Below are 26,037 nucleotides of genomic sequence, written 5' to 3'. Positions count from 1 at the left end.
CTTAGCTGGAATGGCCAGAATAGCAATCAAGGATGTACCAAGGGATGCTGGGGGGATAGGGAGAAAGACAGGACATGGGGCCAGGGCAGCCGGGGGGTTTCCATGACCTGCACTAGTCTTGACATAGGTGCACCCGCACTTGTAGGTGGCACATGCATGCACACACAGGAGTCCGGGATGCCCTGCTGCCCATCATACATGCTGGCCATGGCTGCATCCCGGGGGAGAACTGGGTGCTGCTGGGTAGCATTTCTCCCTCAGCAAGGAAAAAGCGGGTGGTTCACAGAGGGCAACTGTGCGAAGTGTAGGAAAGGGGACGGGAATGTGGCAGAAGCAGAGCCAAGGAGCCGTGTGAGGGGATAACGTGCATGGTCCCCTGTGGAGGGAGCAAGCAGAGAGAAAATGAGCAGGAGCAGAGGGAAGCCCCACACCCCACTCCTGGATGATGACCATGGCTCTTTTCCCTGTCCTGGTCTGGACCTCAAGGCCCTAAGCAGCTTACCTGCGGTGCTGGGGGGTTCTTGGCGGACCCTCTGCAGATCCCCATTCCAAGCAGGAAGTTCCCGGCTGAGTCTTGGCCCTGGGATTCTAAGCAATTAACCCCTTGCTTAATGATGCCAGGGAGCACTTCCTTCACTGGGACTCTGAGAGAAAAGCGAATGGTCAGGCTTGTCCTCTGCCCCCTCCAGGCTCGCTCATCCTTCAACCAGAGGGCAGCGCTTGGTCAGCTCCCCAGGCACCAAGGTCTGGCCTCAGTCTCACGGGAAGGGGCCCTGGGGAGCAGCCCTCGTCAGCAGGGGCAGGAGGGCAGGGGACAGGGAAAGAGCAGGGATGCCGCTGGGAAGATTGAGCCTCGCCCACTGGGTCTGAGCAGCTCTGGGAGCCCCAGAGGCCACGCCTTGGGAGGACCCTCGGGAGAGAGCTCAGATCAGAAACCCAGGGCTCCCCAGTCCAGAAAGAAGAAAGTGTGGGGAGAAGCTAGGGTCTAAATGTAGACTCAAAAGGCCATCTCAAAATGACAGGGAAGAAGTCACTTTGGAGAGGCAAATTTAACACCCACAAATATAAAAATGCATTCGATCTCACTAACGATCAAGGAAATACGTATTCGAGAGTTACCAGTATTTGTTTACCATATATATGTGCATAAAATATAATGTGTGATAAATATGTATTATTTCAACATATCGATTTATATAAAACGTATTATATACCCACAATTATATCAACACCAATCAATATCAATCCCCAGTGTTGGCAATTGCTGCGGGATTGGATCTCCTCACACCCTGTGGGCGAGAGCATAAATTAGCCCAATGGTTCTGCAGGGCAATGCGGCATGATGTACCTAAAGCCTTAAAAATGTGCAAACACAGATAAAGGGGGTGAAGAGGTATGAACTACCAGTTGTAAAGTAAGTCAGAGAGAAGAAAAGTACAGCATATAGAGAATAGAGTCAATAATACAATAATACTGTAATAACGTTGTATGGTGGCCGGTGTGGTGACCACACTTATGGGGAGCACAGCATAATGTACACAGAATTATCGACTCACTGTGTTGTACACCTGAAATGAATACAACATTGTATGCCAACTGTACTCCAATAATAAAAAACACCCCCAAAATAATGTGCATACCTTTGACCTAACGATCCCAATCCTCATCCTGGGAATTTATTACACTGCCGCAATAATTACGGATGTTTGCAGAGATTAAATTTAAAAGACATCCATCTCTGAGTGATTGCTTATACTGAAAACATAGATATCCCCCAGTAGGGACGGGCTAAATAAATTCTGATTCATCTGTAGTAATGAAAACCCGGTAGCCATTAAAAATGACTGAATGAGTATCTGATAACATGGAAAAATGTTTATAACATACTGTTAAGTAAAACAGGCATAGTTCAAAATATTGTATTATTGAAATATTGCTATGCCCAGGAAAATATGCTTATACACACATTATACACACACACACACACACACACACACACACACACACACACAAATGACACATCGTCTAACTCTGTGGATTATAAACCTAAGGAGACTGCTGGCCCCAGCTGATGCAGGCTTATATTCCTGGGTTCGGAATGTCATACCCTCTTGGATTGTGGCCCCAGAGGGTTAGGGGAACCAGGAGGGCTTAGAGTCTGGCCTAATCTTAACCACCTCTTGTTACTTCTGTCCGAAGAGAACCCGGGTGGGCAGCGGAGGGGGGCATCATAACACTTCCGGCATTCTTTGTTGTGGACACTTGCAGGATCTTGACCAAACCAAGTCTCCCTTCCTCAGGGCTGGCTGGAAGCTCCCAGAACCCCCAAACTGTGACTTACTCCCTCGGTGCGTCAGGAAGACACCTTCGCTTTCTCTCGCACGCCCCTGGCAGGAGCATCCACCTCCTCGAGGCCCCTCTTGAGAGTCTGCATAATTCTAGACCACAGGTTGAAAACCACTGAACCCCAAGCTGAATCTGGCCCCAAACATGTTCTGTCTGACCTGTATAGTATGGTTATTGTTGCTGTTAATTAGTTGGCAATATTAAAACCCTGAGGGTTACACAAAGAAATCTGAATCCAGCTTCTCTTGAGAAAATAGGAAGATCAGGCCACACTGAGCTCGCCTTCCAGAAAGGTGCCACTTCACGGTGCTAGGTAGGAGCTGCCGCATGGCAGGGGGTGGGGTTGCATCCCAGTTTGCCACAGTCCCTACAACTCCCTAGTGTCTCATTGCTGCCCACCTGATTGAATCACCCATAGAATCAGTGTAGGATTTGAACTTGCAACCCCTGCCAGGTGCAAGGGCGTTGAGATGCAAAGACCCCACTGGAGCTGTGCTAAGGAATGGGACATGTGCAGGGCGATCCGCTTTCAGAGCTGAGGTGGGCACCGCCGTGCATGGCAATGGCCCCGGCACAAAGGAGAAAACCAGGAGCACGGGCAACACTCTCCAAAGCTGATGCGGCTCCTGTGTGTGTGTGTGTGTGTGTGTGTGTGTGTGGTAACAGCCCTGGAGCAGCTGGGATGGCCACCTTCACCATTCAGCACCCTTCCTCGGCTCCCTGGCCGAGCCAGGCTCAGCTACGTCAGCATCCGCTTCCCTTTCTGTAGGTCTCCTCCCAGCTGGGCTGCCATTAGCCCTTAAGATGCCCTTGCAGAAATAGCAAAAGGCGTCCCTTCCTCAAGACATTTTCTTTCCATCTGTTAGAAAACTGTCATAATATACTGGTTTTGTTGGAAGACTTTTGCCACCATCTGCCAGGAAGTGTTGTGATAAATGTACAATCTCTACTGTGTGACTGGCACCCTTGCAAACGCGGTGTGCACAGTTGTACAACTCCTCCTGACCATCCTAATAAGAGTCATAAATTAGCAATTGCTGAGGCCCGCTGCAGAGCTCGGATCCGAGAGGGGCCAGGCAGGGCTGTGCTGGGATTACAGGCGGGCCTAGGAAAGCACAGGCCGCTGCCCTCGGCCTCCTCAGTCTCCTTGGTCTCCCCACTGACCATCTGCAAGTGTGGCAACCATGAGGGTCCCCTGCTTGGAGGAACGTTGGTATCCCTGGGCGTACACATGGCCTTCCAAACCAACCCGAGGCGCTCCTGGCCCCTCAGCCTGAGAACCGAGGCAGGACGCGAACAGCGGACCGAGGGTGAGTAACCTGGACAGGAAGGAGGCGCGCAGTTTCTATCTGACCAATGAAACTACTTTTTAAAACGTCCCCGCAGTGCCAGAACAAACAGATGACTCATGCTCCTCATTTAACATGGCTGGTTTCAGCCTCTCTCCTGTCTTGTGATGGATCCAGCTTTCTGAGTGTTAGAAAATCCTTCTTCCTCCTGCTCCTCCGGGGATGACATGGGAGAATGTGTGTGGGGACGGGGCGTGGGGAGGAAAGGCACGTTCCGGCTCCTCCCCGATGCATCCCATGGGCTTCCCAGCTCCTGCGCGAGGCCTAGAGCCCGTGGCTCCAGCCCAGTGTGGTCTGAACCCTGACAGGAGGTAAAGGGACGACTGTGCTTTTTCCCTCAGAAATGATACGTCTGGGTGAAACTTTCCCCTTAAGAGTGGCCACTGGAAAAAGCGGTTCATTTATTATACTTTTAGAAATTAATGTTCTTCCCTTCACAGCCATCGTCGGGCGAGCTGGGTTTTCTAGGCCACCGACCCTTTGCAAGGATGCTGCTGTTGCTCAAATTGTTTTGAAATTCTTTTAAATCTGCTCCCAGAATCAGTTCATCCTTTTTTTTTAAATTTTTAATGTTTATTTTTGAGAGAGAGAGACAGAGTGTGAGCTGGGGGGGGGGGGGGGGGTGGGCAGAGAGAGAGACGGAGACACAGAATCTGAAGCAGGGTCCAGGCTCTGAGCTGTCAGCACAGAGCCCGACACGGGGCTCGAACTCATAAACCGCGAGATCATGACTGGAGCCAAAGTCGGACCTTAACCAACTGAGCCACCCAGGCGCCCCAGAATCAGTTCGTTCTTGACACTTGATTCAGTCCTTGTCATGCTCTGTGTGGGACCCAGGATCCATTATCTGGGGTAATTGCCTTATTCACTGCACTTGGCGACACCTAATATAGCTGTTTTCCAAAAATCAAATCTGCACTCAAGGAACAACAACTTGCCTTTTTCAAGGACATGCAGGCTCTGAGGGGTGGAGTGTTCTGGAAAGCAAAGCAGCATCCTTGGGAGAAAGCTGGCAGTAATGGAATAACCTGTTCCCTAAGGTGACAGTTATATAGAAGGGAGAATGCTAATTTCCAAGTTATTACTATTGAGGCTTATTAACCATGCAATTTATTCAGTTAAAAATATTTATCGAGCTGAGTGTCAGTTTTGTGACAGACACTGTCCTAGTGGCTGGAGCTAAAGCAGTGAACAAGCAGATGCACACCTCTACCCTCATGGAGCTTACTGTCACATGTGGGGAGGTGATGACAAAATTAACCAGCCACACAGGCGCTGGATGGTGATGAGGGTGAACTAGGCAGGGGATGCTGGGGGGAGGGGGCGGTCTGCAAACAGAGACTGTTTCGGGGAGGTGTCCCTCAGAAGGGGACATTGGAGTCAAGACCTGAAGGAGGTGAGGACATGAGCCATGTGGATGCAGTTAAGCTGCTGAAAAGGATTTTGCAAAGAGAAAAAAGGAATCCTCACTGCCCCACCCCTGCCTTACAGCTTCACCCACAGTCCGGGAGCTCAGCTCGTGCACACACACACACACACACACACACACTCAGATGCCCTAGGGCTCCAGCGGGGACGCCATTTGCATTCTCCCTTGAGTCTATCAGAGCAAACATTTGCCAGTGTTTTGTCAGTCTTTACGGTTGTAGTCTTAATGGATGCATAGTATTTGTTTAGACCCAGGAATTGGGACTCAGTAAACCAATCCCCTATTATTAGCTGTCTCTCGATTTTTCACAGCAGCAGAGAAGCCTACAACCGAACATCTGCTTGTCAATAGTTTTTTTTTTTTTTTTTTTTTTTGCTTTGGTTGTTCTTATTTCCTTAGGATAAACTCCCAGAAGGGAGGGAACAGAGTCGAAGGGGATGAATCTTTATTTCTGTGGCTTTTGCTACGTAATGCAGAGTTGTTTTCCTATGGGGACAAAGCCCATCTCTGGCGCTATGACCCAGTCTCTTAAAAGTTTGGCTCCTACCACATCTCACTTTTAACTCCTAGTGGTGTCCTTCCTATTCACCCAGAGCCTTCGTGTGAAGATACACACTGACAACTAGAAAGAGCCAGACTGCCCGCGATGAGGAGATCTCAGGGTGCGGGTCCCCCAAGCTAGCTGCTGGCCCCACCCAGGCTGGGTGTACCAGCTGAGGGCTATACTCACGTGAGCTCTGGGTAGACGTTATCCAGGTACCAGCGGAAGGACTTACAGTTCATCTTCTTCCTCTGCTCGATCCGTGTAGCTACACTGAAACAGTAAGAAAGGCTCAGGCTTTGGCAAGGGGGCCCAGGGAGGAAGCCCCAGGAGGCCAGCCCCCTCTGTCCGCCTACCCCCAGGCTGGGTAGGACCAGCGGCTGTCCAAGCCTGCCCTCCAGCCATAAATCATTCTGCAACCTGCAAGGTCACTCCAAGTATCCTGGCGATTCCTCATTTCTTTCCTCAAATTCCCACTCACTTTGCAGGATCAGGGCAGCCCACGGAGGGTCCTGCTTTACCCTGGCTTCTCACTCCTCGACACCTCAGCACTCCCTAGTCCTTTGGGTTTTTTTTTTAAGTTTATTAATGTATTTACTTTGAGAGAGTGCATGAGCAGGGAAGGGGCAGAGAGAGAGAGAGAAGGAGAGAGAATCCCGGCTCAGAGAGAGAATCTAACAGCTCTGAGCCTGATGCAGGACTCGATCTCATGAACTGTGAGATCATGACCCAAGGCGAGATCAAGAATCAGATGCCTAAGTGACTGAGCCACCCAGGTGCCCCCTCCCTAGTCCTTATTTTCACAGAGAGCAGAGCCTCAGTGAACTCCAAGCTTTCCTTTCCTGCATTCCAGTTTTAGCAGAAAGGGTCAAATAAGACAAGTACGCTTTAAACATCTTTGGGGAATTTTGGCAAATAAGAACCCTCCGATGTGCCCATGGATCCACAGTTTGATCTCCCCAGCTTCCTCAGCTTCACTGACCAGAATGGCCACTGATAGATGACCTTCACTGCCTCTCCGAGCCTCGGTTTCTTCTCTGGTAAACTGGGGACATGACTACCTATCTCGGAAGGTTTTCGGAGAATCAAATGAATTAAGAGGGCATAAGAGCCTACCACAGGGTAGTTAGTCAGTAAACGTCAGTTTGCCACTAACAGAAATAGTGACATAGCTTTTCTTTTTTAAAGGGCTAGGTATGCGTAAACAGAGGCGAGAAGATTCAGTGATGATTGCTAATGTTTTCAGTCTTCTGACCACAACCTTAAGTAAGAAATAAATACATCTTATACTGTGATCGAGTATTCCCATGTGCAAATACGGCTAAACACACACACACACACATATAACTGAAATAAATTTCACCGAACAATACTTAGCCTTAACTGCAATCAAGTGCTATTTTCTAGTCTGCTCTGCACTAATCTATAGTGTTCTAGGTCTATCATTTTTTTTTAAATGACTGTCACGACCCACGAAATCAATTTTATAACCAATCTACATTTTGAAAATGCTTAACTAGACCGGTAGTCACACGAGTCCAGGACAGGAAAACAGGCTAACGGCAGGGGGTGGCGGCAAAACCCCAAGTGTTTTCCGCAGACAGCCGGGCAGGGCACTAAGTACTCCCACAGATGTCCTTTTTCCTGCAGGCAGCTTGTGAACGGGCAGCTCTTCGTAAGCGAGCCCTCTCTGCTTATTTCTCCCCAAGAGGCTGCATGCCCCTCAAGAACCCAGTCCTATCTCACATCGCATATCCTACCATATCCCCCGACTCCCAAGAGCCCAGTGGGGAGGGGCTCAGTTGCCGAGGAGACAGTGAGTTCTTCCCTGGCGTCCACGGTTTGTGTTTTGCTATGGCTGTGCTAACGTGGGCGGAGGGAGGCAAACGGGGCTGGTCAAGGGGGCCCACCTGCCAAAGGCCTTTCCGATGGCCGAGGGCCGGGCCTCATAGTAATACTGCTTGTATTCATCCATCCACACCTCTGCAGTGCGCTTGGTATTCCTAAAAGGGGAGGAAGGAACAAAACGAAGTCACCAGGGGTGGTCACAGAGTTAGGATCAAGAGCAGCTCTGCGCAGCACAGGGTGTTGAGGACCTCAGGAGTGTGCGTGAAATAATACTGATGGTATAAATGACTATGTAATCTGTCAACGTCAATCAGCTCATGTCTGTATGCTCCCTGACACTCCACTTGAGGCATCTGTTCTGCCAAAATACCTACATGGGGGCAAAAGGACATGTACCAAATATTTGTTTAGTAAGACATGGGTGGCAACCTAAACGCCCACCAATAGGAGCATAATGACCCCTACTTCTCCAGGATGGAGTATGTTCCATGGAAGGATGTCTAGAATTTAGTGTGAGCAGCAGGAAAGCACGTTGCAGAAAGAACACACAGCTTGACCCTATTTACGTAAAACACAAAGCTGTGGTATGTGTGCTTCCCTCCACCTAAAGTACGTGCATGAAAATGAGTCAAAGGGCCGAAATGAGAGACCAGAAATCTATACACAGTAGTTACTTCGAGAGAGCCAAGGGGGATAGGAGTCAGACTGGGTAAAAGGGACTTTTGCTTTTTTCTCCACATGTGACGTAAAGAGTAAAAGCACGTGTGTGGACAGATATGTATATATAATATCTTGCGTTTTACGGTGAACACGTGTTACTTTTATCATTATAGAGACAACGCAAAAAGGGGTGGGGGAGAAGCACACCGAAATATTAAGCCATTCGGTTAGCTAGACTGGGGAGCCACTGCTACAAACAAGGGAGCACGGGCCTGACAAGCCAAAAAACTGTCCTCAAAGGGGGTGCTCATGACACTCGTCCTCACCTCCCCTTCCACCCCCTCCAGGAGAGCGGGCGATGGCTGGTCTCTAGGACCTTGCCCACTCCCCCTCAAGACCAAGCACATCCTGGGGCTGGGGACATGGGTGGGCAGATGCTGACCAAGTCAGGGTCAGGACATGGCATCCATGACCAGAACTTGGGGCCCAGTGAGTGGGGGGCAGCTCCCAGGTAGGCATTGGGTCAGTTTTCCAATATACTCCAGGGCAAAGAGAGTCAAGACAAGGGAGGTCTGGCGTCCACACTCGGTTTCTTCCTTCCACCCTTGAAAGTACCTGGAATCCCAGAATTGGAGGGAACAGATGGGGAAACTGAGGCCCAGAGAGGTGGGGTGGCTGCCCAGAGTCACACGAGTAACTGACTGGGCTGGGGTCTAGAAGCCAGGTGTCTTAGCTCCTAGCCTGGTGCCCTTTGCACTGTGACCTACCTGATGTAGGTGAGGGCATTGCCCTCAGGGAAGTTGTAGGGGTGCCGTTTCCTGAAGACGTGGCCCACCCGGCTGCAGGGCACGATCTCCAAGCTGCCACCGCACATCCACACCCTGAAGGAGAGCTCTGCAGGAAATGGCAGCCGTCAGGAGGGAACAGCCCCTGGCAGGTCCCCACTGAGTGAAGGCCGGGAGGAGCTAGCCTCCCTTGCCTTTGGTGTCTCTTTGAAGGCCTGTGCTGGGCTCAGGGTTCCTGGGGCCATTTACATGGGGTATGCCCAATCTTGAACATGTTCCTGACCGCTCGCTCCGTGCATGTACATACCCCCGCCCCCCAGCACACACACGCCCCCTCCACACACACCCCCACTACCCACACCACACACACACATACCCTCCATATACACCCCTTTGACCCACATTCCCCCCTCCACACACACCGCAAACACACACCCTCCACACACGTCCCCTCCATACCTACCACACATACACACCCTCCCTACATGCTCCCCATACACACTGCCCGTATCTGAGCCCTAGGAGAGGAAAGGTTTTTTGTTTTGTTTTATTTTTTTGAGACAGAGAGAGAGAGAGAGAGAGAGACAGAATCCTAAGCAGGCTCCACATTCAGGGCAAAGCCCAACGCAGGGCTCAATCCCATGACCCCGGGATCATGACCCAAGCTGAAATCAAGACTTGGAGGCTCAACGGACTGAGCCACCCAGGTGCCCAGGTGGGAAAGCTTTGAAGGAACACCAAGACCATGAGCAGAAGGAAAACCGAATCAAATGCGGCATCATTTCCAGCCTCTGACTACAAAGCCCCATCCAGACATTGCTAAGGAAGAATGCATTTGCTCGTCAGTCAGTCCTAAACACCCATGAGGCTGGGAAACCCACCACCAATCAGGCCACGGGCCACTCTTTCTGGCCCCGGACCTCCCTCTTGGCGCAGGTGGTCTCCATGCACAGGCTACCACTGGCCCTCTTGAGACACACTTCTGTTTGACAGTGGTTGGGATGCTGAATGAGCTTCTGCAGGTGACTGTGGTCCCTCTTAGTGCTGGGAGATGCAAGAAGGTGGCCATTCTGCTTCCCGGAAGGGAACAGCACAAGCTGCCTGCTCTATTCTCAAATTTTTTTTTTTTTAACATTTATTTTAGTTTCAAGAGACACAGAGAGACAGAGTGTGAATGGGGGAGGGGCAGAGAGAGAGGGAGATACAGAATCGGAAGCAGGCTCCAGGCTCTGAGCTGTCAGCACAGTGAGATCATGACCTGAGCTGAAGTCGGACGCTTAACCGACTGAGCCACTCAGGAGCCCCTGCCTACTCTACTCTACACTCAACAGTCGTCACTTCTGGCAAGGACCCATCCTGGCAGCTTGCTGGACCTCACATCATCTCTTCTGATTACTCTTTCATATTAACCCTGCAGATGGGCACCCAGTGACATTAAAACACCTCTTTCCTGTCCCAGAAAATGCATAATCCCTTTTTGTTTGTTTGTTTTTAATTGAAAAAAAGGAAGACCGTTTTCTCATGAGCTCTAGCCTTGGTCCATCTCCCACTCCCCAGTTGGCCATACAGACACTGGTCCTGGCCAGGTCTGGGGCTTCTCACCTGGCACAGATGGTCAGGGCCCAAACCCCCTCACTGCGACTAACACCCACCTCTGGCTAGACTGTGTGCAGCAGGCAGCTTCCAGACACAGGCCAAGGGCGAGGACTGGACATGTGGCATATCCGGACCCATGCTCATGGTCGGGTATGCTAATGGGCTTCCCAGGTAGGCTTGCAGACTGCCGGGCTTGTGTCCCTTCCCGGGATGAGCTTTGCAACTGGTTCAACGACTGAGATTTAGAACTAGGGGCAGACCTGGGGGACAGAACAGTTACTTTCTAGTTCCATTTCTGCCAGACTAGCTTGGTTAGGCTAGTTAAGTCACTTCATCCCACCAGGCCATACTGTCCATGCTGTTATTGTCATTATCCACAAGGCGGTAACGAACAGTAAGCATCACCCATTTACTGAGCACTTGCTATGTGCCATGCCAGGTCTAATTCTCACAGCAAGCAGATGAAGCTAGTATTATTATCCCCATGGGCTTTTTGTTTGTTTTACTTTTGTAAATTTATTTATTCTTTTTAAGTAGGCTCCATACCCAACGTGGGGCTTGAACTCATGACCCTGAGATCCAGAGTCACACGCTCTACCAACTGAGCCATCTAGGCACCCCTATCCCCATGTTCCTAATCAGGACTGGGAAGCTCAAACATCTTAACCTCTCCAAGATCACCCAAACACTCTGCTGCAGAATTACAATGTCAAGTTCACATTTTGTCCAGCAAGCTGCACTGTTTGAACCAGATTCTTTCGTTCATTCAGTAAAATTTTATTGGGAACCTGTTTATTATGTGTTGTATGCTGTTCTAGAATCCTTACACTGATGGGTAGGAGACAGGGACTCACTAAAATAAGAAAGAAAACGACAAGTAGACCAGAAAATGAATAAAATACGTAGTCTATCTGGCGGTAGTAAGTACAATGGAGACAAAGGAAGCAGGTGGGGCTGAAGAAGGGGGAGCTGTTGGGGGGGGGGGCTACAGTATTAATTAGACTGACTGGGAAGTTATCACTCAGAAGGGGACATTTGAGCTAAGTCCTGAAGGAGGTGAGGAAGCCAGTCGTGTGGCTTTTAGGGGACAAGCATTCCAGGCAGAGGGACCAGCAAGGGAAAAGAAGTAGAGGCTAGGGTAGGCGGCAAGTCCCAGGCGTGGCAAGTTGCAGGTGGTGGGAAAGAGGCCTAGCGGGGCTAGCTGCTGGAGTGGAGTGAGGCCGGGTGAGAGAGGCAGGAGATGTGGGCAGAGCTGGTAGTGTGCTGTGGGGGAAGGACCCAAGGCACGAGGACTTTGGGTTTTGCTGTCAGTGTTGAGGGAGTCCTTGCAGGGTCGCGAGCAGAGGAGCAGGGGACTGGCTTGATGGGACTGTCTTTTAAAAGGATCTCTAACTGAGAATACACTGAGGGTTGATGGGGGGGTGGGAGGGAGGGAGAGTGGGTGATGGGCACTGAGGAGGACACCTGTTGGGATGAGCACTGGGTGTTATATGGAAACCAATTTGACAATAAATTTCATATTAAAAAAAAAAGAAAAAAATAATGAAAGGCTCTCTAATGGGAATCCCAAGGTTTTCATGTTTGTCGCCTGCCCTTACGGTGGCCTCTGGGCTCTGAGTTTGGCTCTCTGAGGGGACGCGGGAATGAGTCTCAGTTTGGACATTTCCCTTCCTTCAACAAAGGAATAAAACGAAAGGCCCAAACCCACCAGCGGCAGGCCTCTCCTGGCTCAAAACTGCTCCCAGCAGCTGAACATCTGAGCACCATGGCTAGCCTAGAAATTTCTTTGAATTTCTTCTAAGAAACAAAACCCTTCCCAGAAACACTCTGTGGTTCACATTTCAAGTTCCCCAACCACTGAGCCCTTGCCTCAGGCAGAGTTTGAAGTTAGCTATTTGATCAGTCACTTGTTTCTCTGTCAATCACCAGCCTTAAAAAAAAGAAAAGAAAAAAAAGACAAAAGAAAAAGGCTCCTGGATGCAGGAAAGACCATTAGTTTCCTAGTCCTCAGAATCTTTGCAGGAAACTGGCTTTGCCAAAGCTCCCAGGAACACACAGGAGGCCACCTGAGCCAAAAACATGTGCAAAGGAGGTCAGAACGGAAGGGTCAACACACCCTAGTTCCCAGAATTTACTCCTCTAAAGGCCTGTCTGGAAACGGTTTCCAAGAGTAAGTTACAAAGGGGAGAACATTCCACGCCTGTTTCCACTCTAGTTGGTTTTGAGTTGGGATCAGGCCTGTTGTAAGCCCCGCTGCTCATCCGTGTCCTGACCAGGGAGAGCGAAGGAAGACCCCCTCCTCACCTCTCAGAAACCCAGCATTTGCTTTGATCACACCTCACAACATTTCAAGGGCTCTGGTAGAGGCACTCCATACCCCCGTCAGACGTGGAGCATCCTGACTGAAATCTGGAAGGCGGCGTCCACCTCAGTTTTCCCACCTGGCAAATGGGTGCAATACCACCAGCCATATTTACTTTGCAAGAAACCCGGTCAGGATGAAGAAGGAAACAGAGGGCTCTGCAAAGGACTGGGTCACCACAGGAGCAAGAACCGGAAACCCCTGAGCACTCACTCCCCATCCTTTGCCCCACTCCCTGCCGCGTGGGCCGCACCACCAGGCTCCCATCTTGTGGGCTGGCAGGGTCGGTCAGAGCGAGGAGAGGGGAGAGTGAGGGTGGGTGTTCATCCCCCCACACCCTCTACCTCGGTGCTGTGGGCTGGCTACAGGTGCCCCGAGACCACAGCTCCTGTCAGAGGGCACTCCCTCCCCGACTTTCAGACCTAGGGTGGCTACACTTCACAGCAGCCACCAGCCCAGCCCAGGACTGTCCCTGTGGCTGTCTGTATCTTGCCTGCGCTGTGTGAACTGGCTCTTTAGTAACCCCCCTTGAATTACCCATGTTGGGTGTTCCATCTGTACCGGGCCTTTATCTAACTGAACCTCATGGGTGACCTGGGGGTTTGCTGGGCTCCTGCCTTTCCTGCTGGAGCGAGAGGGCTCCCATGGCCCCGAAAGTAATGATAATGGCTGCCAGCACCGCGCCATATATTTTTTTAATCTTTTTTTTACATTTCTTTATTTTTGAGAGAGAGACAGAGTACGAGTGTGGGAGGGGCAGAGAGAGAAAGAGACACAGAATCCGAAGCAGGCTCCAGCCTCTGAGCTGCCAGCACCGAGCCCGATGCAGGGCTCGAACCCACGGACCGCGAGATCATGACCTGAGCCAAAGTCCGTTGCTCAACCGACTGAGCCACCCAGGCGCCCCCACGCCAAACATTTTTAACTCATCTCTCATTTAGTATTCATACCGGCCTCTTGAGGAAACAGACTTAGGGAGGCTTTAACTTGTCCAGGGCCAAACAGCTCGCAGGAAGTAGGGCCAGTATTTGTACCCAGGCCATCTGACCCCATTACTTACATTTGACCACCAAAGTCCACTCTGCCCCCGCCCGGCTCTTCTGGAAGAGAAGCTGCTGTATGTTTAAGCTGCAGTCCAGGCTACAAGTCTGTATGTTCTTTCACACACGTCTAGCCATGCGGCCACAGTCTCCCCCTGACCACCTAAATCTCTCTGGCTGCTAGCTGTGTGGCTCTGGACAAATTACTTAACCTCTCTCTCAGTTTCTTTATCAGTAAAATGGAGATAAAATAGTACTTACCTCAGATTGTTGTGAGGTGGTGAGGATGAAACACATTAATACATGTTTAGAACAAGGCCTTGGGCATAGAAAGTGCTCGAGCGGGTTATCTATTGTTATTATTGCTATTGTTATTTTCCAACTTACCGAAATTCTCTCCCCCCAGATGTCCATCTGGGCATCATACTTTCCCAAATGGTTAAACCAGGACTTGTCGATCACGAAGATTCCCCCAGCTATGACGGGCGTCCTAGGAGCAAGGAGAGGAGAGAGGCAATGCATGAGCTGGAGAAGCTGGGAGCCCTTCTAGATGGTTCCAGAACCCCGGGCCATTTGCCCCGCAATCACCTGCTTGCAGAGTCACAGGGGCAGGATATCTGGCCAGCTCCCTGGCCTCTGTCCTCTCTGTCCCTGGGACCCAGAACCGAGTCAGCACTTAGGTCGTGCACCCGCAGGAGCACCAGCAACTAAACGGCCCCCCAGCAGCCTCCCAGGCCCTCAACCCAGGGAAGGATGGGGTCTCTGCAGAGCCCAAAGCTGCACTGACCTTATGGGCTTGGTGGGGTCGGTCCTGGCAATCTTCTGCTCAAGAGGGATCTGCTCCCACTTGAAATGCAGGCTCCAGTCAAATCCTAAGGGACAGAGCAGGGTGAGGACAGAGCTCTGGGCAGAGCCCGCTGGCGGTGGCTGCTCCCTCGCTTTGCCAGCCCTTGGTGTCTCCCTTGATCAGAGCCCAGCTCATAGAGGGCCTTGGGCAATTCATGCAGTCGTTCCTTCACTCAGAATGAGACAGGCCCCTGTCCTCATTGAGTTTCAATCTACTAGGAAAGACAGAGACTACAAAGATAAATTAATAAAAGCATAATCTGCTAGTCGAAGGGGAAAGTGCTAAAAAGAAAAGTAAAAAAAAAAAAAAAAAAAAAAAGAAAGAAAGGTATCCATGCTATTCTAGTAAGGGTAGTCAGGAAAGACTCCCTAATGTCACATTTGACCTGAACGAAGGACTGATTCATGGAGATATCTGGGGAAAGGGAATTCTAGCTGGGGGAACAGCAAATGCAAAGGCCCCACGGTGGTTTTCCTAAAGGAGAAATGCCTGGCTCCCTTCAGACTTCCACTCAACTCCCAAGATCTAAGGAACTGCTGTATCCATTTTTTGGAACTCTGGGCCCCAAATAGGAAAACCACTCTGCCCACTAGCTCCTAGCAACAGATTGTCTAGTGCAGCTTGTCCGATAGAACTGTCTGCAATGATGGTCATGTTCTGTATCTGCACTGTTTAATATGGTAAGCAGTCGCCACACGTGGTTACCGAGCTCTGGAAATGTGGCTAGTGCAACTTAGGAAGTAAATTTGAATTTTACCTAATTTTAATTAATTTAAGTTTAGGTAGCCAAATATGGCTATTCTATTGAACAGCACCGCTCTGAAGTCTAGACCAGAGCTGTCCAAAGGAAATAAGATGCAAGCCAGAAATGCAAGCCACATACGTAATTGAAATTTTTCTAGTAGCCGTATTCAAAAGTAAGAACATATGAAATTGATTTGCATAATATATTTAGTGCGATATATCCAATGTTTTCATTTCAAGATGTAATCAATACACAAAATCACTGAGGAGATACTAAAACAATTTTTTTCATGTTTATTTATTTTTGAGAGAGAGAGACAGACAGACAGACAGACGGCAAGCAGAGGAGGGGCAGAGATGGAGGGAGACAGAATCCGAAGCAGGCTCCAGGCTCCAAGCTGTCAGCACAGAGCCCGATGTGGGGCTCGAACCCATGAACCGCGAGATAATGACCTGGGCCGGCGTTGGATCAGTCATTTAATGGGCTGAGCCACCCAGGCGCCCCGTGAGGAGATGTTTTACATTCTTTCGTACTAAGACTTTGAAACTTGGTGTGTATTTTACACTTACAGCACATCTCAATTCAAACTGGCCACATTTGAAGAGCTCAATAGCCAAATGGAGCTAATAGCTACCGTATTAGACAGCCCGTGTCCACACCACCTCCAACTATACGTATTAGAAGTCATGCAAGGTTGGGGCGCCTGGGTGGCTCAGTCGGTTAAGCGTCCGACTTCGGCTCAGGTCGTGATCTCTCAGTCTGTGAGTTCGAGCCCCGCATCGGGCTCTGTGCTGGCAGCTCAGAGCGTGGAGCCTGTTTCAGATTCTGTGTCTCCCTCTCTCTGACCCTCCCCCATTCATGCTCTGTCTCTCTCTGTCTCAAAAATAAATAAAGGTTAAAAAAAAAATTAAAAAAAAAAAAGAATTCATGCAAGGTTGAGGACTCCCCTCCTCCCCCCAAGACACTGTCATAATCATGCCTTCTGCCAGGACCTGTGGCCATGGTCCCGGGGCTGGCAGCATTGGGGAAGGATGTGTCAGTGTTTGCAGGGAGAGAAAGACAAAAGACTAGCTTGGAGCTATCACTGACTGTGCCAGAGGGCTTTGTCCCCAACCTCGGGGCTCTACACTATCCCTTTCCATGTTCTGGAGGTAAGGGGGTGGAGTGAGACGCTCCTGCACACCAGGAGGAAGAGCACCAAACCCAGGGCTTTAGGTTGCCCTCACCTGCCTCTTTCAAGCCTGCGGCCCCTCCCCCCAGGGGGCCAGACCCACCTCCGCGAAGATCCGCAGATGCAGCGAGGTAGGCAAAATTGTCCAGACTGATGACATCAATGATGGGGCTCACCACACGCGTGTGGTCCTAGGCAAGGAACGAGAGATGGCGTGAGGCCAGGGACTCCGCGAAGAAAGGCCCAGCCGCCTGCTCTTCAAGGCGTGGGGCACCCAGCCCTTCCTGCAGGACATGTCAGGGTCCTGGAAGCCTGTCCTGCAGCACCACATCCAGGCTCCCGGAAGGTCCACCTGGGTTCCCTGGGCACAGTGCTCTCCCAGCCTCTTCTCACACCAGGTTGAGCCCTGCTGGGATCTCACCTCCTCAATGAAGCCCTGCCTGATTGCTGCAGGCTGGGGATTTCTTCCTCTGTTGAGCTGTTCTCACAATTACAGTCCAGACAATTCCTGGGGCACTGAGCCACTGACGTGGCTCTTCTGTTGCTGGTTTGAACTGTGGTTCTATTAACTGTCATCCACCTTTGTACATGTTTGCGTTGAGTCTTCCCAATCGGACCACCAGCAGCTTGAGGGCAGGGACTCTGCGGTCCTTGTGCAACGGGGTGTCACTCTCTTATGACACATCCACTTCAAGGAACCCTTCATCCCCCAAGACACAAATCCACCTCCATTGGTGGGTAATGTTAATTTTATCCAAGTTTTTTTTTTGGGGGGGGGATAATGGTGTTGGTGGATCATGTCATATACCCTGTGCAAAATTATCAACTGCCATCAGCCTTCTCTTCTCTCTCTCTCCGTGGAGGGACACAGAACAGAGTCTCTTCTCTCCACGCATTCTGCGTGGACCCTCAAAATCCTCTTGTCCGCAACTTGGAACCCAGCTCTGCCCCTCAGTTCACATCCCATCTCAGGACCACAAGAGCCTGGGAGACGGCGGAGCATGGGAGACCACTCATGGTTTCTCACAGAGCCCTGCGGGGGCCTCGCCATCTCCTTTTTAAAGACCTTTTTGTCCTGAGATCTAATTCCCATTTTTATAACAATTTTATTAGCCATAATTGACATGTGATAAAATTCACCATTTTAAAGTATACAATTTGGTGGCTTATAATATATTCACAACATTGTGCACCCATCGCCCCTATCTAATTCCAGAACATTTTCATCACCCCGACAAGAGCCCCTGTACCTGTTAACGGTCACTTCCCAACCACCTCTCCCCTCCCTGACAACCGCTAATCTCCTTTCTATTTCTGTGGCTTTGTTTCATTCTAGACACTTCGTATCAGTGGAATCGTATAATACGTGGCCTTTTGTGACCTGCTTCGCTCACTTAGGGAAATGTTTTTATCCTTATTGTGGCATGTATCAGGACTTCATTCTTTTTTATGGCTAATATCCTATTGTATGGCTGCCTCACATTTGTTTGCCCATTCATCAGTTGGCAGACTTTGGGCTGTTTCCACAGTTTGGCTACTCTGAATAATACTGCTCTGAACACTCCTGTACAAGTTTTTGTGTGGAGTATGTTTTCATTTCTCTTGGGTATACACCCAGCAGCTGCAAGGGTCACGTGGTAACTCCATGTTTAAACTTTTGAGGAACTGCCAGACTGTTTTCCAAAGTGGCTGCACCATTCTACGTCCTCACCAGCAATGAGTGAAAAGGCTCCTACTTCTCCACATCCTCGTCAGCACTTGTTACTGTCCATCCTTTGGTTACAGCCATCCTGTACGTATCAAGTGGTATCTGACTGGGGTTTTGACTTGCATTTCCCTCAAGGCTTAATGTTAAGCATCTTTTCTTTTCTTTTTTCTTTTCTTTTCTTTTTAGCATCTTTTCATGTGCTTGTTGGCCATTTGTATCTGCCTTGAAGAAATGTCCATTCAAATCTTTTGCCCATTTTTAAGTTGGGTGGTCTTTTTATGGTTGATCTGTAATCACCTCATCCTATCCTCCATTTCTCCTACCCTTGCCCTTCTAGCATAAAACTGGCATGTAGTAAGGGCCCCCTGCCCTCATCTCTCCTTGAGGACACCATCCCCCTCTCCTTCCTTCTCAGGCTTCCCAGCCTTGACCTGAAAATACCCCCTGCCCCAGCACAGGACCTGCCTCCCCCAGGAGGAAAACAACACCATTAGGAATAAGAGCTTTATAGCTCACCCAAGCTCTCATCCAAATGAATTCTCACAACAACCTCGTGAGACAAATATTACAATTACCCCCATTTTCAGAGGAGAAAGCTCCATAACATGGAGTCACTCCGGAGGGGGCAGACTCTTTAGGCCCCTACTCTGCCTGTCCAACTTCAAAGACTATTCACACGCCCTCATGCCAAGAACATGGTGGGCACATGCCAAGGGACAGAGATCCTGTAGGGACAGACAGACTCACCTCCTTTACCCGTTGCAGCATAGGCTGTAGCCACTCGGTATTCACTTCACAGTGGCTGTCCAGAAAGGTGAGGACAGCAGCTGTGGCCACATCTGCCCCACGGACTCGGGACCGGATCAGCCCTGCAATGGGAATGGACAGGGATTGGTAACTGGGACTGGGCCGATTTGCTTTCCCCCCGTCCCTCAAAAGTCTCAGGGCTCTGCACCCTTCAGGGGTCAAGGCTTCCTCTGAGTTACTGTGATTGAGGTTTACTTTGTATTTGTTTATTTCCTTCCTCACTCTCCTTTCTCTCATCTACCTGTCAACCATCATTACTCAAGGTCATTCTCTGAGCACCCTCGATGTCTCAGACACTGTTCGGGACTCTGGGAACACACTGATACAGTCAGTTCAGTAAATGCCAAGTGCAATAAAGTGCGTTTGAGTATCCAAAGAAAAACCAGAAACCAAAACCCTTTCCCCACCTAACCCCGGGGACCTCAGGGCAGTCCCCTTCAGTTGCACCATCATGTGTGACATGGCTAGAATCTTCTAGACTAAGACAGGCTGGAGTTGGTATGGCAGCCCCTTCATTCACCTTAAGCATGTTATTTAACCTCCCTGAGCCTTGGTTGTCTTATCTAGAAGTTTCAGAGAGATTGATCCCTGCCCGTCTGGAAGAGTGCTTGGTGCCTGGGATGCCTACACATGCTAGATTCTGCTCTGCTTCTATCCCGCCCCCGACAGTCTTGCCAATGGTTCACCAACTGTCAGAGAGTGGCCTTGCTTCTGGCAGCTCCCTGGCCAGGGCTGGGGACTGACCTGGTCAGGAGAGAAAGGGCCCGGCTGGTCCTGCCGACAGAGCAGCCACTGGTGCCCTGTGAGCTGTGAAGACGGAAGGGCCTTGCTCTAAGAGCTCCGATTGGAGGGGTTTCCCTGGCCACACCTCTGCCCTGTACTCTGCCCCTGTCCATCTGATTATCCATAATATGTGCAAATATCCATCTGTCCCTTCCTTCCATCCCACAGGAAGCTAGAAAGCGCTTCATCAAAAGTTGACACCTGTGTTGGGCAAATCCCTCAGGAAACAATATATTCCTAGGCCTAAAGGTACCTACAACCCTGTGCTTGCTAGAAGTCTCTCTCTGGCCTCTTCCACGCCAGTTAGAAGGTCTCCTTCTAGTCTGACAGTTCTTTCTTAATCACACCTCTCACCTCTCTCTCTCTCTAACCTTTAGTGGCTCCCTCCTACCTGCCTTATCAAGTCCAAATGCCTTTCTCTGGCTTCCAAGGTCCTCTACCATCTATCCTCACCCCACCACTTCCCCTGCTGACCAGGCCCAGATTCTCCCTGGCAGGGAGGAGGTAAGGGAGGTTAAGGGTGGGGTCCCTCCTCCAGGTTGGAATTCTGGCTCCTCTACCCATTACCCTGGGTGCATTCCTAAACCTCCTTAAGCCCCATTTTCTTATGTGCAAAACAATGGGCTGTTATGTGGAGTGAATGCGAGAACGTGAACGCAGGCAGGCAACGTGGTTGTCTGCTGCGGGGAGGACTCAGGAAAAGGGCTGTTAGTATCCCATGTGTACCTGTGCCAGACCAATGTCGGTGCCTGCAGTGTCCTCGAGCCCGGACTCCCCCGCCCGTTCCCGCTCTCCTGTCTCACAACGTCCTCACCCAGTCAAGGCCCACTCCCCGGTCCCTCCCCTGTCCTGCGGTCTCCATTCTACCCCCACATAATCATGGCCAGCCTGTCCCTGCGGTAGATTCGGACTCCTTGGCCTTACAATAAGCTCTCCAAGGGCAGGGACCACATTTTATACTTCAGAAGAAGTATAAAGTGCCTCCTAGAGTGCCATGTACAATCCTGTGCTGTGGATGATGCTCCAAAACTCTTCTTGATTGGAAATGAGGTTACATCTGCTTGATAGTGCCCTTTGATTTTCTCAAAGCATTTCCACATGGCCTATCCCATTTAATCCTTACAGTAGCCATGCAAGGCAGAAAGGGTACTATTATTGACTCCATTTCTCAGAAGAGACAACCGAGGCAGCCAGAAGTAGAGCAACTCGCCTACAGTCATGCCGTGGCTGTGGAAAGAAGCATCTTTCCACAGACCTTGCTCCTGGCCACCCGGAATGCGGCAGGCGCGTGCTGGCTTACCGTGACATGGCTCCAAAAGGGAGTGGGGAGGGGCGGAGGTCTAGGCCAAAACAGGTCTGCGGTGACACCTCGGGTTCAAGAACTTACCTTCCCGCCGATCGTTGCGTAGGCACTTGACCTTGGGGATCCTGGTCAGGAGCAGACAGTCTTCAGCTGAAGGTGAGGAGAAGGAAGCAAGCTCATTCAGACAGGGGCATCAGGCCCTAAGGGGTTCGGTCGCCCCTGAAACTGCCCAGAAGGTGTCCCATGGCGAGCCCAGGGAAGGGGCTGGGGCTGGGGAGGCACGCAGGAGCACGGTCATCTCTAATGGCCAAAGGATTGCCCTGTGCCCCCCTCCCAGGCCAGACGAAGGAATGCCTGTACTAATGGGATTGCCCCCAGGGGGCGCCAGAGAGCACTAGTAGGGCGCGAGGCCAACACCAGCATAGCCACATTGAAGGGACAATCCTCAGCATATGGATGTTGTAATAACAAAGGAGGCTACTGGTGTTGTTTCAGTTGTTAAAAAGGTCATCTCTGGGGTGTCCCATCCAAAAACACCACCACTCTGGGATGCCTGGCTGGCTCAGTTGGAAGAGCGTGGAGTCTTCCTCTCGGGGTGGTGAGTTTGAGCCCCACTTTGGGTGTAGAGATGACTTAAATAAATAAATAAATAAATGAATACAGAACAAAACAAAACACCACTCTTTCCCCTCCTTTGGCACCTGGGAGCAGAGTCAGGGAGGGCACCCAGAAAAGACTGAAGATCTGCCTGTGAGGTCCAGGATGACCTCCGGAGAGTTGGCCTCCACATTCTGGGGGAAGGAGGGTTTGGAGGGATGCGAAAAACAGAAAGTGGAAACTTACGATCTGAACTGAAGTCATCCACTAAAATGATCTCCTGGATCAGGCCGGCTGGAGTTCGGTTCAGGACACTAGAAGGATGGGGACAGAGGATCCTGGATTCAGGGCCACCTTCCATTTACCTCTCTTTGCCACAGAGCTCCCCCACCACCCAGCTCAAGGGCCAGCACACTGGCCACCAGCAGCTGCTTGCAAACCTCCTGGGCCCTGAGCAGCGGCTGAGGAACAATGTGTTCTCCGGGCTTTTCCGGAGACCCAGCCTCCCCTGCACCTGCGGGGACCTGTGCCGGACAGGTGATGGTAACTGCTCCAGTGTAGACAAGACCTGTAGCTGCCCTGGCTGCTTAGGCTTAACAAGCCCTTCCCCGGGGGCAATACACAGCTGGACCCCGAACCGCCTGCCTAGAAGGCTAGCGAGTCTCCTGGCCCGATGGGTTAGCAGGGGTGTTCCCAGGGAAGCCCTTTCCCGCTTTCCTTCCCACGGTCCTTCTTCCTCCACTCCCTGGTAAAAGAAACCCATGCTTCCTTAATCCCTGGAATACCACTGGGCATTCCTTTCCACATCCTGTTCTCATTAAAGAAATGGGGTAAGTAGGAGTTGTACTGGACCACAGGACCAAGTTTAGGAGGACAGAGGGGCACCTCCCTCTGAATCGTTGACACCACCTACTGGCCTGCCACCCATCCACCTGAGGCTTCATGTCCATCCCTGCCTCCCTCGGCCCCTGACCCTAGAATTTTTGCCCTTGTCCTGGGGACCTGACATTGTGTTTGTGTATCCCAATATCAGTTGGATTTCTGGGGTCTCCCAGCCCCAGCCTCTCAGAAGGAGTGGACTCCCCCTCCCAGTGGCCGCAGTCTTCATGCTGCCTGGCCCAGCACCTTGTCCCAGTGTGCCCCCCTGCCCCCGTGCCCCCCTGCCAGGGGCTTGGCAGCGCTCCCTGAGGCCTCGGGGAGCAGCACTACTGAGATGAGGGTCCCAAGGGGTGGCTTACCTCTTCACCGTGCGCAGGAGGGTGGAGCGGGCCTCATTGTGGAAGGTGATGATGACGCTGGTGGCTGGCAGGTCGGCGGAGTAGGCCACAGAGGGACAACTGAGAATGGAGCACAGAGGTCAGAGGGCACTGTGAGAGCCTCCTCAGGGCAGGCTTGAGGCTTCTCTCTGTCCAGCCTGCTGCCCCCTGGAATACCACTGCGGGATCGGGAAGGCCAGCCAAAACCAGGGTGCGAGCCTGCCCCTCCACGGTGTGCCCCTCTGTGCCCACACAGCCCACCCTGGAGCCACAGGTTGGGGCACCTTCCCAGGCCCAGTCACCTTTGCCAAAGACCTAGGAGTGAAGCGTTTAGGAGGGCTCTGGCCCACCATGTGCAGGTACCGTTCCAGGCCCCAGCCTGGGGCCAGCAGACAGAACTCCCCGCCCGATAGAGACAGAGACATGGGGGACAGGAGGCAACAGCCTCTGTTTTGTGCCTGGAACCTGTCGCTTCTTTCTCCTGGCTCATGACATTTGTAGGATCTGGAGAGGAATCACCCCCATTCTGCCCGCATGTGACTCCCGCTACTTACTGCCCAATACTGACAGCAGGCCGGTGACACCCGGCAGGGGAGCAGCCTCCCTCCTCCCAAGCCCTGGACCTCTGGAGCAAACAGAAGCCTCTGAGAAGACACCACAAGCAGCTCCTGCCACCCCGCTCCCTCCCCGCACAGCTCTGGGCTCGCCTTCTCCCACATTTTTAGGCATTGGCTTCCCCCTCCTCAGGAAAAGGAATTAAAACAATCCATTCCTGCCAGCCTTCATCCCTGTTGCTACTGCGAATGCTTTTCTTCGTGTTCCTGGGGCCGGTGGGAAGGCAGTTGGTTTTCATGGCAATCTTCTTCTTTATTACAATTGCTCTCTGACTATTTCGGCAGTGACTGTTTTTTTATTCCAGCATTCATTCCACTGACAGCAGCTTATAGTCGAATTCCCAGGCCCATTTCCTGCCCTGCCGGAGCGGACTGGGTCAGGCAGGCAGGAGTTCCACCAGCCTGGGACCCCCCTGGGAGGAATCCTGTGAGGCTTTAAAATAATTCTCCTTGAGAAGCAATGCAGGGAGTAGGAGGGGTGGAGGGGTAGGGAGACTCACCCTTGCCCCCCTGAGAAGCCAGACTTTCCAAGTGCATCCTCCCAGAGGCATGTGGATTTGGGGTTGGGGGTGGGCTTGGCCTGCTGAGCTGGGGAGTGTTGGAAGAAGTAGCCACCTCCTGGGTGCCCAGCTCAGCCCCCCCCCCCCCCCCCCCCCGGCACTGACCTCTAGGGGGCCAGGTCTCTCACTGTGAACCCTAACTATCCTGTGCCCAGGAAGCAGAGACCCTGGATAGTGATGCCCATTCTTCACCTGAAAGTGGCGAACCTCCCCATACCCCATATGGGGGGGTGAACTTGACCCCCTCCCCACCCGCCCCCTCCAACCCTCTCCACTCTGCATTTCTCTGGGATTTATAACTATGAGGATGGGGATTAATCTGGCTCCCAGGAACCAAGAGCCTCTGAAGAGGTTTGTTCCATGCCTACGTTTTGAGCTTGGGGCTGGTGGGGTTTTCTTTGTGATGCTAGTAGGTCTGCCCTGCCTGGTCTCTCTGCTCCCCTTGAGGAAGATGGAGGCTGGGCTAGGAACTAGCCTGACAGTTTGGAGTCCAGCAGAAGCTGCAGTCTGGAGGGCTAGGAGAAGAGCGTGGCTCACCAGTGTGCAAAAGCCAGCACCTTGGCTGCTCCCCTTACACACATGTGCGCTCATATGCACACACACCCAATCCACCTCGGGCTTCTGGGAGGGCGGGCAGCAGCCCTGGGGCAGGAGGGGAGGCTGACCTCACCAACCCACCCCTGCCTTGGATTTGAAGAGTCTCATTTTAAAACACGCGTCGTCCCAAGAGGAACTCCTCCTTTAAGTTCTTCAGTGAACACCTGAGAAGGTGGGGGTTGGGGGCTTGGTGGGAGGGAGGACAGAGGTGATCCAGGCTAACCCTGGGTCAGTTCAGAGATTCGGGTCTGCAGAACCTCTAGGCCTTGGGGTCTAGGTTGGCCATGGTCAGGGCTGCCAAGGAAGGTCTCCAAGTGGAGCCGTGTGGACATGGCCTCGTAGACCCCACAGTGCACCAGGACCAAGAAAGAGCTTCTGAGACCTGAGCTGGCCCCTGGACCTGGGTGGGGGTCTCCCCAAGTAGCAGGATTATTGTCCTATTTGGCAGCGTGAGTTTCTGGAGGCTGGCAGCGCTGGGATTCCAGGACAGCGAGGACAGTTTGGGCCCCGCCCCCCAACTCAACATCCATCTCACTCTGACAGGCTGCAAGCCCACTGGATTTCAGGCGCATCTCCATGACCGACAAGGAAGGTGCTAGAAGCCTGTCCCCTTCTGCACCCTTACTTCATACACCTTTTGTGCTGTGGAGCAGCCGCTTCAGAAGGAAAAGCAACGTTGGCCCGCGTCATCCTCACCTACCCTCAAATCAGGACCAGCCTGGCCCTAGGTACACAGCTAGGTCCAGCCCAGCCCATGATGGTCACTCAAAACAGCAGGCCCGTGAGTGGTCAGCTCCAACAGGCCCTTGCTGACCTGTCTGCACGGAGTACAGAGGAAGCCCCCAAACCAGCCTGGGTCGGCAAGGAGCCTTGCCCAGAGGAGAGGACACTGAGGGGTGTCGTGAAGGTGCGGGTGGTGGGGGCAGGGGTTCCGGTGGAGGAAACAGCCCGTGTGCATAGACAGGGAGGGGGGCAGGAGGGTATCAGACTGCAGGAGCATTAAGTGCTAGGGGGAAAGGAGAAGAGGCTGGGGGTCAGCAGGGGTGGCTTGCACTTCGGGCGGAGGGGCTCAGACTGTTCCCATAGGTGAGGG

At 51.7% G+C, this 26,037-nt stretch overlaps 1 protein-coding gene and 1 non-coding gene across 2 annotated transcripts in view; both read right to left on the bottom strand.

The window, feature by feature from the left end:
- GALNT16 (polypeptide N-acetylgalactosaminyltransferase 16) overlaps window positions 1-26,037 on the bottom strand; it is a 93,372-nt gene that overhangs the window by 5,918 nt on the left and 61,417 nt on the right. The window contains exons 4-14 of the mRNA XM_042943613.1: window positions 23,156-23,254; window positions 22,164-22,231; window positions 21,405-21,470; window positions 19,175-19,296; window positions 16,823-16,910; window positions 14,744-14,828; window positions 14,344-14,446; window positions 8,941-9,065; window positions 7,576-7,668; window positions 5,855-5,938; window positions 503-644 (exon numbers count right to left, since the gene is read on the bottom strand). Coding sequence (XP_042799547.1) covers window positions 503-644; window positions 5,855-5,938; window positions 7,576-7,668; window positions 8,941-9,065; window positions 14,344-14,446; window positions 14,744-14,828; window positions 16,823-16,910; window positions 19,175-19,296; window positions 21,405-21,470; window positions 22,164-22,231; window positions 23,156-23,254 — 1,075 coding nt within the window. The remainder of the gene's footprint in view (window positions 1-502; window positions 645-5,854; window positions 5,939-7,575; window positions 7,669-8,940; window positions 9,066-14,343; window positions 14,447-14,743; window positions 14,829-16,822; window positions 16,911-19,174; window positions 19,297-21,404; window positions 21,471-22,163; window positions 22,232-23,155; window positions 23,255-26,037) is intronic.
- TRNAQ-CUG lies at window positions 11,098-11,170 on the bottom strand. Its single transcript has one exon. It is a non-coding gene; the product is annotated as a tRNA-Gln (tRNA).

This window comes from Panthera leo, chromosome B3 (assembly GCF_018350215.1).
Source record: "Panthera leo isolate Ple1 chromosome B3, P.leo_Ple1_pat1.1, whole genome shotgun sequence".
Taxonomy (NCBI): domain Eukaryota; kingdom Metazoa; phylum Chordata; class Mammalia; order Carnivora; family Felidae; genus Panthera; species Panthera leo.
This window is presented reverse-complemented; position numbering and strand designations above follow the sequence as displayed.